This window comes from Gigantopelta aegis, chromosome 4 (genome assembly GCF_016097555.1).
Source record: "Gigantopelta aegis isolate Gae_Host chromosome 4, Gae_host_genome, whole genome shotgun sequence".
Lineage (NCBI taxonomy): Eukaryota > Metazoa > Mollusca > Gastropoda > Neomphalida > Peltospiridae > Gigantopelta > Gigantopelta aegis.
In genome coordinates, this window is record NC_054702.1 from 35,283,652 (window position 1) to 35,301,102 (window position 17,451).

The following is a 17,451-nucleotide window of genomic DNA, read 5'->3' on the forward strand; positions in this document are numbered from 1 at the left end:
AGACGATTGCGTATGGTTTGATCAGACACTCGAGTTCCAGTCGCAGTCCGCAGATTGTCACGTAATCGGCGTGCAGTGGTTGTGCGTTGACGTAGAGCCATATTGGTGATGTAGCGGTCCTCTCTATTTGTAGTGCTTCGGGGTCTTCCCGAACGTGGACGATTTCGAACAGAATTCATTGCTTGGTACCGTTGCCACAGTCGGCCAACGACACTCTGACTGACACCAAGTCTCAGAGCAACATTTCTTTGCGTATTGCCATCCTGAAGCCAAGCAATAGCCCTTCCTCGATCTTCGATAGTCAGTTGACGTCGTACCATTGTCAAATTTGGAGTGTGCACCGTACACGAACGCAAGCTCCAATTATACGGAAATTCAGCATTGGGAACATGGAATACACATGCAAAGCGTGCAAATGAAGCGCTTTGTGAAAAAGCAAGTTATGGGCACTTAGCAGACCTTTCGCTTTCGCCCTAATTTACGTGCAAATGTAAGCATGTTTTCGCCATTAGAACTAGTCGACAGTGTCAATGACAGTGGATTTTAATTCATTTATGGGTTGCTTAGACCCACTTTCGTCAAAATGGAACAATACCATGCGTGACATTATGGTCTAGCTAATATAATTGACATTCAGAAAATAATGTCGAAAATATCGTCTGACCCTTAAATTCTTTTGAGTAGTATATATTAAATGATGACATGGCTTATTTCAAAACTTTACAAACTTCACAAAGACAGTTTGTTTGTTTTATTCAACGACACCACTAGAGCACATTGATTAATTAATCATCGGCTATTGGATGTCAAACATTTGGAAATTCTGACTCGTAGTCATCAGAGGAAACCTGCTACATTTTTCCATTAGCAGAAAGGGATGTTTTATATGCACTTTTCACAGACAGGAAAACACAAAACACGGCCTTTGACCAGTTGTGGTACACTGGTTGGAATGAGAAAAATCCCAATCAGCTGAATGGATCTACCGAGGTGGTTCTATCCTGCAAAGCAAGCACATCAGGCGAGCGGTAAACTGACTTAGATAAATCCCATCCCCTCACAAAGACAGAGACAGAGACACAGATTTTTTTTTTGTTTTTAACTTTTATTTTACCATATTTCAGGTGAAAACTCAACAAAGGGGACTTGAGGCAGTCCCACACCTCGCAAGGACAACTAGTATGCATCATGGAAGTCATTTTAACTTGACAGATGGCCATTTTAGTACAAGTCTTTAGCTGAATCGGTTTTCCTCAACTTTTTTGTTTCAATAAAACACTGACAGTCAAAAGTTAGTAGTCGCGGGGCAGGGCGGGGGGGGGGGGGGGGGGGGGGGGGGGAGGGAGGATTAACAGTAGAGAGAGGATATTCAGAGAAGAAATTGGATCAGCTTTCTCAATTATCTTACATCACAAACAACTATTCACATATATTTTTCTATAAAGCCACCAACCCAAAGTTTTAGTAAGCAAGTCAGAAAGTAGCTCTCCCCCACCCACTTAATTAAAACCGCATGGATAATTCATAAAAGAGTGAATGTAAAAGTGAAGATGAAAATAATACGAGTCTCAGTGGTTTTTATAAATTCAGTTGAATTAAAGTGAAATCGGGTTTTGTAGTTGATCAGAAGCTGATACATTAATTACAAAAGAAACAAGTATATTTATAAGCTTACCTTGTGCGCATTGCATTTCTTCTGACACCTATCACAGTAATACTGATTTGATCCCTCTAGAGTCTCAGGCTGAACAAATGCCCTCATTGCCTCTTCCTGCAAAGACAGAATGATAGAATGACTGGGCATAAAAATCAGCAGATGTTATCATGGGTTACAACAGTATTTTTTTTACTTCACCACTGTATCACTGGAGTATTTTAATACCAAAATCAAGGGCCTTACAGATGCGTTGCAGATTTGTAAGTACTTCTAACTTATTACTGTTACACTAGGATGACCCAAGTGCTACCATAAAAAGAGTGAAGTAAGCTGTACAATTTGTATTAAGATTTAACAATGTCAAAGATTAAGATTTAATAAAGTTAATGAACAGGAAATCAGTAGAGACCTCTTCTTCATCTTGTGACTGGAATCTAAAAATGAGAGAGCTATAATCTTTGCCACCGGCCTCGGTGGTATTGTGGTTAAGCCATCAGACATAAGGCTGGTAAGTACAGGATTTACTGACCGGTACCGGCTCCCACCCAGAGCAAGTTTTAACAACTCAATGGCTAGGTGTAAAACCACTACACCCTCTTCGCTCTCACTAACCACTAACCAACTAACAACTAACCCACTGTCTTGGACAGACAACCCAGATAGCTGAGACGTGTGACCAGGACAGTGTGTTTGAATCTTAATTGGATACAAGCACGAAAATAAGTACATACATATATATATAAAATCTTTGCTCTTACCACACTCCCATATGTCTCGGTTGATCCGAATGGCCGTATCACAAGTGGTATATCGAGAAATGTGTCGGTCCTAGCACTTTCATTTTTGCACTGAAACATCATGAAATAAGGCAAACATAAAACTTGGAGTAAACTTGAGGTGTTTTCTCTTTTAAGAATACTTCAATTGGCCTAAACACAAATGCATATTCCCTTAAGGATAGTAGTCTGGTCCGAACATCCCAACAGCCAATGGGATGGCCTAAAATTCTTCTACAGAGTCCTCCTTCCTGTTGACCAGACTACTATGCTTAAAGGAATATGCATTTGTGTTGAGGCCAGGTGAAGTAGAAAAGAAAATATCTATTATTAAAAGGAATACTTAGCCTGACCTCAAACTATAATGTAGTTTACCCTTGATTTAATGGTAATAAAAATGTTAATAAATAATCAAGTAAACAAGTACCTCCTCCATTCCCTTTCATTGTCAGATTTGGACATGTTTTGGACTGGTTTGGTTATTTTAATTAAGGATTGTCTGTTATTTCTTTTATGTTCATTGGGGCAAGGACCAAAAACATAATCCGAAAACTGTGTGAATTGGCGAAGCCATTCACATATAAGTTTACAGATTTATTTATTTATTCATACCCTAATGAAACAAAAAAAATAACAGACAATCCTTATACTTAAATTTAAAACATACCTACTAATAATAATGCTAGTTCAGATTTTATTTTTAATTTTATTTTAGTCCATAAACAATAATGCTCAACAAGACAAAGTACCAATATAAAATGACGTCATCAGACATCATGTTCCCCTGACGTTAATTTTTATGTTCATCGAGAAATAAACAAACTTGTGTTGCTACAGCTTGACTAATGGAATGATGTTGTAATGAATGCAATGGGAATTTTATTATATGCAATATCAACCTTTTATTAAAGGAACCTGACCTACTGTTTTTATTCAGAATAAATATTAAAAAAGAAAATATGATTTTAAAAAGCATAGGGGCATAATATAATGAAAGGCTTGCTGTAAAATACAGGGCTTGAACTTAATGACTGGACCGATGGCAATTGCCAGTGCCCTCAATAGTTTAAGAAGTAGGAGGCTACAACAGTGATGATAGCAGGGGGCAAAGCTGGGGGTCTGGGGGCCCTCCCCTAGAAACATTTGAAAAATCAAATTTCGATGTGAACTAATCGCGTTTCAAGACAAATAAACAACTATTTTGGCACCTTGTTTGGATCCCTTTTGTAGGAGACTTTATTAAAGAAGAGAAAGCACTTTTTTTTTTACCATCAACGAAAAGTAGGAGGCAGCAAAAGCTGTTTCAGGCGGCGATTTGCCGCCAGAGACCGGGTACTTTTGAGGGCTCTGAATTGCCATTATTGAGATATTAATTGCTGTAGGTCGGGAGCATCATTGACCTTACTTCTGTGCCATTGGTAAAGCTCTTCAATGATGGCAAAATGTTTACACCTGGTATACAGTATCTGCCAGTATACAGCATTAGTACATTTAAAATAGGTCTACATAAAGCAAAATAACCTTTCAGTCTTATTTATTATGTTTTTAATTGCAGTGGGCAGGCTTTAAATTTCTGTCAGTGGACTGTTTCACACTCAGCAATTTTGTTTTTAAATCTTAAATTCAAGCACTGAAATATTTACCATTTTAATACATCCTTATTTATTGGCCAATTAAGTGTATAATATATGGTAAAGGTCTGTCAGACAAGCTGCAAATAAATTTTTACAATTTTTAAAAATGGGAAATTAGTGAATATTATATAAAATGTTAATGCCAAACTATAATTACTTCAAGACATTTGACATAATCTTTCAATTTCCCCTGGTAAAGTTGACTGATAAGATTTTCCTGGTCAGTTCTTTTCCACTTTGTTTCCAGAGCATCAAACATAACTCTGAACAGTTCTTGAACATCATGCTGTTGCCACACTGAAATAACCAACGATACTATAGAGTAAAGCAACAAATTCATTATAAACTAAGTACTCTTTAACAAACACAAACAAAACTGGAAATGTGACATCTTCAATAAAATCATATTTAGTTAAGTATACCAAGTTATAATACATGTCAAGATCATTCTATCTGTAGACAAACAGATGATGATTATCCTATCTAATTCCTCCTGTAGCACTGAGCTAAACTATGTCAAATATCCGGGATGCCACTGATGCTTATAGAAACATCATTTGATGATGCTCTACAAGTTCAATGGGGAAAAGGGCTGAGCTTTTGTCTGTTATGTTATGTTTTGCTTCAGCATGTATTTCTTTAATCTATACTTATTCATGATTCAATACAAATTTCCCCTACTTATTTTTAACAGAATACAGTCAGTCTAACATAATTTCCACCTTTGTCATCACATTACCTTAGTGCAAAAAGGTTGAGAAATGGTCCTATTGCTTAATGTTCCCCAACTATTTTGTTTATTTTGATCCACTGTTATTTCAAGCTGTGAGTTCAATCCCTTCAATAATGAGATAACGACGTTTCAATAATTAAAAAAAAAAAAAATTATAACCTTCACTACTGTCCCATCCAAAACTTTTTGTAAGGTCTGTTGTTTCTGCAGCTTTCTTTTTACTAGTCTGAAAAAAAGACAATGAGAAATAAATTAATCAATGGATATGCAAAACATTCTTTTTGAACCGTACTGTAAAATTATATCTCCTAAATACATTATTAAAATAACTATAAAGTGAGTTTTTAAATAAATAGATCTTTACCATTAAAAAAGGTCTTATGCTTTCCATTACCAAACAAATTAAAGTGCAGATGCTGACAAATGATTTAAATTTTATTTAATGGTAATATTTACCTGAAGTTGCAGAAACAGTTTTTGAAGCTGACAAGGGATACTTTTCTTCATTTCCTCTTGATTGCCTGCAAAGTCAAATCTGGAAACAAATGTGTAGCACAGTTACAAAGTGATTTGTCTATTTTATATGAAACAAGAGAATTAAAAGTACTTTTAAAAACAATTCAAAGTAATGAAATCCAATACCTGTCAAACATTTCAGGACAGTCCTTTTAATTTTTTCAAATTTTAACACAGATGAGCACAGATTGGATACCTTCATAATCAAATGTTCTAATATGAAACTGTTAAAATAGCTTTGCATATTATATATTATGGATAAAGTTCTAGAACATGATGTGTATTTTCATAGCATTAAAATAAATTGTATATTCTTATAAAAATGCCCAAAAATAATTATGAAATGGGTACAGACAAGCAAACGTTGCTGACAATAAAGAAAACAAAACACCCATAAGAACCAAATCTTTGTTACCCGTAAATTGCATTCCGAAACTCTGGCGTCATAAAGAGAGTTTGAATTAAACTATTGAGGTAACATGTCATGGCTTGGTTGACAAGTCCAACATAACCTATAAAATAAATAAAATAATTCTCACATACCAGCATGTAAATAAAACATTTATACATGTATAATTTGATTACTGGGGAAATATTAAAAATCATAATATAACTTGAAGCACAAATTGATTGAAAATGGTTGTTATGCATACTATGATTTGGTATTATGTTACGGTCTAGAAAAAAAAAGTATCTGCATTAAACAAGCATCTCCTTTTCAAATGTGTGCTTCTGTGGATATGTGATTGATAGTTTCTACTCAAAATTATACGAAGTACACGATGTACATGATGTACAGTGATTCATGGGAGCTGTAACAACTTTGTCAAATATCCCTTGGACTCTTGCTTTGTGCAGATACAATTTTGAACATAACATTTTTGTTTTTCAGATTAATCAAAAGTGTGTACACATTTCTCAGCCAAATTTGAGTGAAACTCTTGATGGATGAGTTTAAAAATATAATCACCAGGCTGTCATTTCTTCTAGGCAAATATAGCAAATATTTTTAGTTTGGTTATTTTTCTTTATACTTTATTACTCGTTTCATCATTTTTGATTTGGTATCAACATTAAGGGAACAAAATCTGCAATAAAAATTAGATTTTAACATGTTTAGTTGCAATGAATGATCATTTGAAGTTTGTATTATAGCAATATTATATTGTCCAGTAGTCTGATGGACTTGTAAATGTTTTGGTGAATAGTTTTTCACTGATACTGATCTGGCGAACTAGTGAGATATTTTTCATTTTCTATTTATCGCTCATTAAGATACATTTTGAAACAACTCGTTTTAAGATAAATGGTATATACCGGCCACTCATGTATTATTCCCGACCTTGCTTTTTAAGGTGCGCGTAATTTCAATCTGACGAGTGTGAAAAACACACGGCACACATAAAATAGATGGGTATATTTATTCCCACTGTTTACAAAAATCAACAGTTTTTATAGCTCATTTAGCTGATAGGAAGGTTCTTTTATTAAAACAATAAAAATTAAAAACATAGCAGTGGCTTCCATGCAGTCGTTAAACTGGTATTTCTCTTTGTTCAACAAATTGGGAAATACTGGTTTAATAGACAATTTTGTAAACATACCAGTCAAACTCCAATCGTAATTACACTGCCTATTTTATTTATTTTGGAGAGTGATTTTTCACTCGCTTTAGCATTTTCATTCGCCTATAATTTTCAAAAACTAAGGACCGCTATTCTTTATGTAAATGCTGATAAAACTGACCTGTCTCAGACTTAATCAGACCGGTATAGTCGGAGGTGGTGTAGGAAAACGTCTCCCCAGCAGTCGTACTTGTATGGGATGTGCTGCTTGAAGCTCGACTTTCATAACCTGATGTTGTCGATTCCTCACTCTAAACACAAACAAGGAAAAATAAAAGTTTTAACACTAAACAGGGAAAGAAAGAAAGAAAGAAATGTTTTATTTAACGATGCACTCAACACATTTTATTTACGGTTATATGGTATCAAACAAATGGCTATAAACCACACAGATAATGAGAAAGGAAACCCGTTGTCGCCACTTCATGGGCTACTCTTTTCAATTAGCAGCAAGGAATCTTTTATATGCACTATCCCACAGACAGGGTAGTACATACCACGACCTTTGATACACCAGTCATGGTGCACTGGCTGGAATGAGAAATAGCCCAATGGGCCCACTGACGGAAACTAATGAATGAATACATCAGTTGCAGTTTCCACTAAACACTTATGTACCTTGTACTTCCACTATATAATGCAAAATCCATGTCAATGTGTATATATTAATTAAAAAACCCACTGGAACTGATTTTTTTTTTTTTACATCACCAGCAAATGCTGGAACATGATGTAATTTTTTTCAAACCACCCCAAACCACTCATCACTCCTCCCATACTCATCCACCTTGCTGTCATATTTCCAGCAGGCTGTATTTTTTTCTGAGAAAGACATTTCTTTTGGCCTGTCAATTTTACTTCCTATTTCGAGTCCTGAAATGTTTAATCATTTCACTTTGAAATTTACAAAACAAAATTTAGAAACTGTTTCTGCTGTTACTATCTTACGGTAAATTTGAATTTTAGACTCACGAACCTCAACTTTCTGTGGTGCTCTACCATCTTTCTCACGGATGGTAAAACTATGACGCTTAACCCCTTCAGCAACCAGTTCAGACAATGGACAATCTTTCATGTTATTAAGCTCAACCTGAAAAATGGAATGATTTTTTTTTTTAAATACATGATTTTTTTTTTTTAAATACACATCTTTTTTTCTTTTCAGAAATGTGGTACTGTAAATGTACATTGAGAATTACCTCACATTAGAAAAAAAATAGCACGTCGCCAACCACCCCCCCCCCCCCACCAATACGATGAAGTAATTGAGTAGTACTTGAATTAAAATAATCAGTTACATAAATGTACCTCCATAAAAACAAATAATACATTTCTAATGTTATTCATCTATATATGTGCAGTTGTTCAAATACACATGATGAACATACCCATCTACTTTGAGAAAACACCATTACATACATGTAATAATTAATATAAAGTATATTTGCAGTATTCGGTCCTTTTAAAACATTGAATATTTTTGTCTAATACTTAGATATATGTACTTAGTTTTTTGCTTGAAACGGGTATCCTAATCACATATTCCGATCATTCAGTAGCCTGCATTTCTAAAAAATTTCCAATAACTCAGTATCATTAAAATTCTCGTGTGTTCCAAACAGGAACATCAAGATGCTTTTCATTTCAACTTATTTTCGTGCTTATATCCAATTAAGGTTCAAGCATGCTGTCCCGGGCACAAACCTCAGCTATTTGGGCTGTCTGTTAGTGGTTAGTGAGAGAGAAGAACATGTAGTGGTCTTACACCGACCCATTGAGTTGTTAAAATCGCTCTAGGTAGGAGCCGGTATCGGGTTGCAAAACTAGTACCTACCAGCCGTATGTCCGATGGCTTAACCACGACACCACTGAGGCTGCTATACGGTCTTCTACAGACCAGGACCCGTGCTTATAAAAATCAGACTCAATCTCTAATGACATCACACACATGCAATCTGTATGGCGTCGTCATGACGTTAGTGTCTCAGACTCTATTAGTCTCGAGTCTAGACTCTAAAACATTTTATAAGCACCAGGCCATGGCCCCATTTTGCGAAGAGATCAGATCATCTTAGCACTAAAATCACCTTAAGGGCATAGCTACCATATGTACTTACTGTGATCTTAGTGCTCAAATGGGGTCCAGGACAACCAAGATTACATCTGGCTTATAAAACATTTTAGTCTGGACTCAAAACCAACAGAGTCTGAGACTTTTAATGCTATGGCAACAACTTACAAATTGTATGTGTTTGATATCATTAGAGATATGAGTCTATAGTCCATCCCATTCTCCTACAAAAATGTTTTTTGGAAATAATTTTAGTTTGGTTTGAAGAAGAAATGTAAAAGTGTTTTGAAAATAACAAAACAAAACCCAGACTAGTTTTGTGTGCAATTTAGAAAACAATCAGTTCAAAAATAAATAATCTGTAAGTATAAAAAAAGGCATTCCCTGTGGAAAAAGACTACAGACTCCAAAGTTTTTATAGGCAATGGCCCAGATTTATTTATATGAATATTCCAAGCAAGAAATTACGTTTCAATCAGAGGTGCTGTACACCGTTTTAAGAGATCGATGTACCTTTACAAACATACACATGAAAAGCTATCTATAAACAGAACATACATCTGTTAACTGTTTGTCTTTGTTGAGTTCGTAAATGACAGAAATGGAATCATCCACATAACCACAGGTCTTGGCAATCTCCTTGAACACCTGACTGACTCGCATTGAGCCTGGTAGGTTCAGAGTGTACTTGCATCCTGGATTCGCGGTGTTCACAAGGTCTCGAATAATACACAAAATTTTGATCTCATCCGCAACACAAACACCCTATAAAACAAAAGAAAAAGAAAGGAGGAAATAAAGGTTTAATATATTTCAGCTCTACAATTCGCACCAGTATTCAAAGTCAATGTAAAAGCTGAAGTTAAACCGATTAATCAGGAAACATTTTGTTTTCAAAATCTTCATTAACGATATATCTAGTTAATTAAAAATTTATTAGCAATTACTGTTTAATGTTTTAAAGATGTGTAGTGATCTCTGAAACTTGCATAGAGAATCACAATGCAATACTGAACCCATACTATGCAGATAATGAAGTGAATCACGTTACTCTTAACTAAATCAATCAGCTCAGTCTATTAGTAGACATGACTGACATACTGTTTATGGTTTAGAAGCCTTGTTTTTTTGTTTTTTGTTTTTTATATTTTTTTTAAATTTTTGGTCACATTTTCACACAGTATATATATTTTTTTATAAATACATACACAGATCAAAATTAATATACTATGAAATAAAACAACAAACCTCTTGCCAACACGTCATTGAACCTCACTCAGTACTAAACACTCAATTTTTTTTTTATACATGTATATATGGTAATAAATGCTTAAGATACTGTCAGTGGTGGATGACTTAGAGATATTTATTCAAACAACTTATGGTATACACTCCATTTTTTTAATAAATTCATTATATTTGATTTTATTGGAATACATTTTTTTTTCTAATATATATAATAAGAATGTATATGAATTTTTAATATTTTAATATCTAGTGATTTTTTCTGAAATTTTGAACTATATATAAATTGCTTTGTCAAAAGAGCAATAATGTCAATTATCATATTGTTCTTTGAGTGGCCAAGAAGAAAACTGGTATGAGTCATTGAGTCGTAGTATGAGAGAAGCTAACTACAATGTCTGTCGATTCTTTTATCCATTGCTCGACTTGTTTAATTAAATTTTGGACGTGTACACAATCAAAAAATAAATGCGTATACGTTTCAATAGATGCATTACAGAAGCTACAATTTGGGCTGCTTATCACTTTAATATTGTAGAGAAACTTGTTTGTAAGGAGAATTCTTTGGATTATTCTATATTGGAACCATCTTAATTTGGTATCCTTAGATATACTGAACACATTGCTGTTGATACTTTTCCACCAATTGTATTCTTGTTCAAAATTTTATTCTCTTTCCCATTTAGATATATTTTTTGGTGGAGAAAAAGACGACTTTATATAGGTGTTATATATATGTTTTGAACCCTGTTTGTTTTGTATTATGGTATTTATATACTTTGGCCAAAATAGAAAGTCAGCTGAAAGTGGTTTGGTGGATAAAAATGGCCATGTATGTAATATTGCAGCCTTTAGCCCTTCAAATGTAGTAAATGGTGGATGAAAGCCAAAAATTCACAAAATCCATCATATTGCCATCTGGGTCATACATATCATGTACGTTTGTTATACCCATTATATTCCAATTCTGGTAATAAACAGTTTTGTTACCAATTTTAATTAGGGAGTTGAACCACAGTGGTTCAGAACTTACATCATTTTCATTAAGTTCCACTTTTTTTTTAATAATGGTAGTATATTGAATACCTGTTTCCAGAACATATTTGTAAATTTTTTCCCACACAGTTTATGATAATCATCTCCTATATTAGTAAATAAAATATTTTTGTTTGGGAGGTGACATCTAAGGATATGATACCATAATGAATCATGTCCATTTATTGCTCTTCTAATCCATGTTAATTTTAAGGAATTCATAAAATATTCTAAGTTTACCATTTTTAAACCACCATTTTCTATATCCTGCATTAGCGAATTCCGAGAAATTCTATCTATGGAACTCTTCCAAATATAAGCCTTGTTTATCAATTACAAGTTTCATTTTACATACATGTATATTCGGCATGCTTGAAGTGGTATTCAATATCAATAGAATAGAACAGAACATCAGCTACTGGGTTTCAGTATGATTGTTGTGGTATTAAAAGAAAGAAATGTTTTATTTAACGACGCACTCAACACATTTTATTTACGGTTATATGGCGTCAGACATATGGTTAAGGACCACACAGATTCTAAGAGGAAACCCGCTGTCGCCACTACATGGGCTACTCTTCCGATTAGCAGCAAGGGATCTTTTATTTGCGCTTCCCACAGGCAGGATAGCACAAACCATGGCATTTGTTGAACCAGTTATGGATCACTGGTCGGTGCAAGTGGTTTACACCTACCCACTGAGCCTTGTGGAGCACTCACTCAGGGTTTGGAGTCGGTATCTGGATTAAAAATCCCATGCCTCGACTGGGATCCGAACCCAGTACCTACCAGCCTGTAGACCGATGGCCTGCCACGACGCCACCGAGGCCGGTGTTGTTGTGGTATTAGAACAGAACATCAGCTATTGGGTTTCAGTATGATTGTTGTGGTATTAGAGCAGAAATCTTTGACTACTCTTTGGTGGGAAGTGATTGCAAAAAAAACGACATAGCTTGGTTTTTGACTAATGACAAATGACAAACTCGTGAGAGAATGAATTCCAAATGATTAAATTAGTGAGAACTTTTGAGTTACATTTCATTATGTCTGAAGAAGGCAACATGCGGAAAGAATTTTTTTTATAAATCTTTAAAGCACACATCCATCAATTAGTAGTGCAGACGGTAAAAAAGAAACGAAAAAAAGAAAAACAATTGTAAAAGTTGCAACTGTATTTAGTGGCCAATTGTCATAAGCGGTCGCTCTTGACTACCACTTTGCGTGGCAGGTTTGACTGTACTGGGTTAATATAACTTCTTTTTGCGTATTTTATTTTTTTGGATTAAAAATTCAAGTCTAACTCATTAAAAACTTCGCCCTCTCAAGTTTCAGAAGTGACTTCGCTCTATGGCTTTGACCTCACATGAGGTCTGATTTTTAACCGTCTGTCATTTACTGATTTAGATTTTTGGTAGAATACTCTTCAAGAGGAATGGTAATTAATCTAATGTCATGATGAGTGTGTTATACCTTTGTGTATGTCTTGACGTTGTTAGATTATGTCATATCGACCCATTCCTCTTGAAGAGTATTCCATAAACAAGCAAAATGGCAGACGGCAGAAAACTGCATGTATTTTGCCCTATGTAATCAGTGGCATTGTTACAGTCTCATATGTGGAACTTGTGTCACTGTAATGTTTTTTTCATGATTTGTCTGGACAAAATTTTGTGGAAATCTAAAGTATCGTCTGTGACCCTGTTTCGGTGAGGGCCCTGTTTCAGTGATTTCGTCGTTTATGCTCAACAGTACGTACATTTGAAGATTTTTAACGTCGTTGACTTTTGCATGGGGAAGTAAACAAATGTCTGTTACATTCACAGAAATGTTCGTAAAAATAAGGTTAAAACGAGCAAAGAAAGCAAGATCAAACTTTACACGGTCATAAACACGCCACATTTCTTAATACCTTTTTTTCTATGATTTTCGAAGACTGTTATTTGAAAGAAATCTTATTTTTAAAAACTATTTTTGTCTGTTCTCAGCTGTACTGCTATTTTGTTATTGAAGTCACATGATTGTCACGGCATCTGCTGGCAAAACTCTCTTTATGGATACTTGCCAAAAATATATGGTCCTTATATGTTTTAACATAAATATATTTCTGGATATCTGTTTGTATATTTATTAAAACTCAGAATGCAGATTATATTTTTAACCAAACAATTTTACCATTATAACTTTTCATTTGTGCAACTTTTAACACAATTACTCAAGTAATGAGCACATTTTTAGTGGGACCCCTCTGCATTTACTGGCCTGCATGGCGGCACATAAGTCTGCGCAGCAAACATTAAAACAACCACTTCTGTCGCTAATGTTTACATAAAACAGCAACAAACAATGGATCCGACTTTTATAAGTTCTAATTTAACAAACACTTCCTGTTATACTTATAGTCTGTTTCAGAAACATTTAGATTGTGCAAATGAGATAAATATAAATGGTGTTCCATGCTCCTTAGTCTGGACAACACAAAATGACAATATAAAAAAAAAGCCACGGTAAAAATATTTGATCATTATTCAACAAAAAATGTCTGTTATTAACTGTGTAAATGAGCACAAATAGTGTTCGTTAGACATATAGGACAATCAATGATAATTTTGAAACAGACTATAGCTAAAATAGGCCATGCTCTAAGTGCAATCTTCAAAGTCTGTGTGCAGCCATTTTGCATTGTGTCACTCGGAGGGAAATTTAAAGTATGCTTGGATGTTTACGTCAACAGATAAAATAAGACATTCATTTCATTTATGGATTCATAAATTACAATAAGGTATGTATTGAAGCTTCTATGTAAATTTATGTAAATTGATATGCAAGGTTGATCATTACAACGTTGATAGACACGTGTTGACAAGGGATAGAAAAACATGTTGATCAAGGCTGGCAAAAGTATACTTTTAGTGCATTAATTCAGAGTTTTTTTCAATAAAAGTGTTATCAACCAGTTTTATACATATATTCACAATCAAGATGTGTTGTTTTAACAAAAGTTTTGTGAATTAAATTAACATTGTTTGTTTGTTTGTTTCAAGACGTAATGTAACGTCATTAACGTGCGCAGACTTTTGTGCCGCGCAGACTAAGGTGACATGAGTGTAGTTAACAATATTTACTGCTGATGCATACTACAATTTTTGACGCACGTGCAGTGATCTTTGCTACATAGCAGCCAGTTTAGTGCTCATTTGATGTGTAGAAATACTAACAAAAAGGTAGCTATTTGAATAACAACTGTCTGTGTATAAATATTGATATGATTTAGAATCGAATGCTTATGCTCACTGAAACTGATCCACCATCCACCCATGATAATTAAAAGCAGTAGAGCAATTTATGGTAGTTGTACAGGTGATGCGCCAGTTCCGGATCACTTCCGGATCACCTGTAGTTACCGATCAGTCTGTCGGTATATTCAATATTTAGTCATTTCTGTGTAAATTTTATTAAACAAATATTCTAACAAACAAATAATACATGTTTATTGAAATTGTACGTAAAATAACTGTAACAGTATATAGTCTTGGTTTTATTTTGGACGGCGATACATAACCACTACTAAAACTTTACACGAGCAGACGACATGAAAAAAAAGACGTTTAAAAAGAGAGATGAAGTTTTTGATGTTTTTCGTTTTATATCCTTTGAAATTTTATAGTACGAGTAGGGGAAACATATATAGATTGTGCATGACTAGTTTTATGAAAAGTGATGCTGCAAACGACTTACTGTAACTCCTCAAAGGGGACACACTTGATACGCCAGTTGCGGATCACTCACAAAACGGAAGTATTTACGTTGTAACTTCCGCTAGATGGGGCAATGAACGCAGGGTTTATCTCAAGACTCAAAAACGTTGAACACGGTGGAATTTTTGTCTCCCACTTTTCCCCCTTTCTTTATAACAATAATGATGATGATAATAATAATAATAATAATTATTATTATTATTATTATTATTTTCTTCTTAAACCTCTCTTGATTCGTCATTTTAACCACTAGTTCATAATAATTCGACTCTGTATGTGTCGGGGCCCATGTCATAGTAGCCCTAGACTGTTCGTCCCATGGCCAGTCATCCTCTACAAAATATTATATTAATCGTTGTAGTTCCACCTATTTTTATTTTTTATTTTTTTTTGTTTTCTACAGGTAATGACAATATGTATATAATGTAAAGACACATATTTTATAAACTGAAACTACAATTTTAGGTGTTCGTCCACTTGTCTCACGTTATATTTGTAGGCCTACATGTAATTAGCCATTCGTACAAATACCAGCCGCAGTCATTCACAAATATGGCTAATATAAATCAAATGTAGTTTTAAAAAATTCCATTTTCGTTTAATTCGGGCAAAAATCAGTCTGCCCTGCCCCCTACAAAAATAGGAGCCCGTATGACCTGTTAGATCGCCAGTCTAGAATCGCTAAAATCGCTGCACACGTGTCTTGTATTTGCTCCATAAGAGTATTCAGTAATGTTGCCCACCCCCCTCAGTGTTTGCTTGCTTGATTGATTGATTGAAAAAACCCACAAAAAAAACAATTTTTTTACTGTACAAAGAAAAGAATCGGCACAAGGTTTGACATGAGGACCTTTATAAAACCATGCCACCGCCAGTGGTCTGTTTCGCATGTGCCATTGCACATGCTTTTCGCATACTCGACTACTCGACTGCTCGACTTTGGGAAAGAGGGGGAAGGGGTCCTCTATTTGGTTTTGTCAACGAAGTGAAAATATCTTATTCGGCTTAATTATAATTCGCATTTAAACAGTCTGTACCACTTTAAAGGGTGGATTATTTTTTTCAGTGGAATTTTTGTTTTACACAATCGCATTCTGATGCAGGAGAGTCAGTTGGCCACTGATCTGTGTATTCACACGGTCAATCTGAGTTTGCCCTAGCCTTTAGACCGTTGTAGAAAATAATTCTGTATTCAGGAGTAGATCCAGGAATTATTTTGCGGGGGGTAGGAGACTAACCAGAAAAGGGCAAATGGAACAACACGTCAAAAATAATTATTAATAATCCACTTTTGTGACTGTTTAGTGTGTGTCACTATATTAATATTTATCATTATTAACTAGGGGTCTAACCGTCCTGCTTCAAAATTATTTGCTTAATTTTAATATTTAAACAGGGGCGGATTATATCCGGCTAAAAAAAAAACCCACCCCCACAACGAAGATAACCTGTATAATTTATAATTTCAAATTATAAACATTTACATATCATTTCGGACACCCCCCCCCCCCCCCCCCACCTAAAGCATAATCCGCCCCTGTATTATGATAAATACTAAACAGTCCCAAAGTTGATATTTTACTGATATGTCATTTCTTTCTATTTTCAAGCCTTTGTTCCTTTCACAAAGAAAATGTGACTTTTAAAAGTCATCTATATAATAATATTATTATTATTATTATTATTATTATTGATATATACGATAATAAATGAAAACAATTATTTATTATTAGTAATAATAATATTAATTATTATTATTATATACTAGAATGCCAGAAATCAAATATAATTCAACTTGTTGAAAGTACACAACGAAAATAATAAGGATCGCGCACCTTTACTTTTGACACACGCCCCGTATATCTGACGTCATGGGACGCCATCGTTGATTTTCAATCGATTTTAGAAATTGCTAATTAGGGGCGTAATCAGGGGGGTGGGAACCCTATGGAGTTGCAAATGATCATAAAATATGTCCGGCAGGATCCACGAACATGCTGAAAGTGCTAACATGTTGGAAATAGTTTTCTTGAAGGCGTAACCCTCAATTTTTTGAAAGTGATCCGGAACTGGACAAAGTGATCCGCAACTGGCGTAAGTACGCCAGCTCGAACAACACTGCTTTTGGTGCCAAATGTTTACCTAAATTTACATTTTATATCACTGTTTATTTATATGGTTGATTATCTTTATTACCAAGAATTTCTTTTAAAGTCATACGCGCGCATATTGACAGAATTCACAATTTTGTTTGAAGTGATTCGGAACTGGCGCATCACCTGTAATAGTAATACCAATTTGGTTTAGACTTTAGTTATTAAATTACTACAATATGACGATTTTACACGTCACCCATTGGTATAACCTTACCAAAAGGTCATGCTTTACGCAATTGATTTTAAAA

The 17,451-nt window shown here is 34.5% G+C and overlaps 1 protein-coding gene across 1 annotated transcript in view; it reads right to left on the reverse strand.

The window, feature by feature from the left end:
* Positions 1-17,451, reverse strand: part of LOC121370467 (ubiquitin carboxyl-terminal hydrolase 47-like) — a 35,811-nt gene that overhangs the window by 18,061 nt on the left and 299 nt on the right. Inside the window, exons 2-10 of the mRNA XM_041495717.1 lie at positions 9,571-9,777; positions 7,918-8,031; positions 7,063-7,192; positions 5,732-5,828; positions 5,257-5,335; positions 4,960-5,026; positions 4,225-4,364; positions 2,416-2,505; positions 1,676-1,771 (exon numbers count right to left, since the gene is read on the reverse strand). Of these exons, the coding sequence (XP_041351651.1) occupies positions 1,676-1,771; positions 2,416-2,505; positions 4,225-4,364; positions 4,960-5,026; positions 5,257-5,335; positions 5,732-5,828; positions 7,063-7,192; positions 7,918-8,031; positions 9,571-9,777 (1,020 nt within the window). The remainder of the gene's footprint in view (positions 1-1,675; positions 1,772-2,415; positions 2,506-4,224; positions 4,365-4,959; positions 5,027-5,256; positions 5,336-5,731; positions 5,829-7,062; positions 7,193-7,917; positions 8,032-9,570; positions 9,778-17,451) is intronic.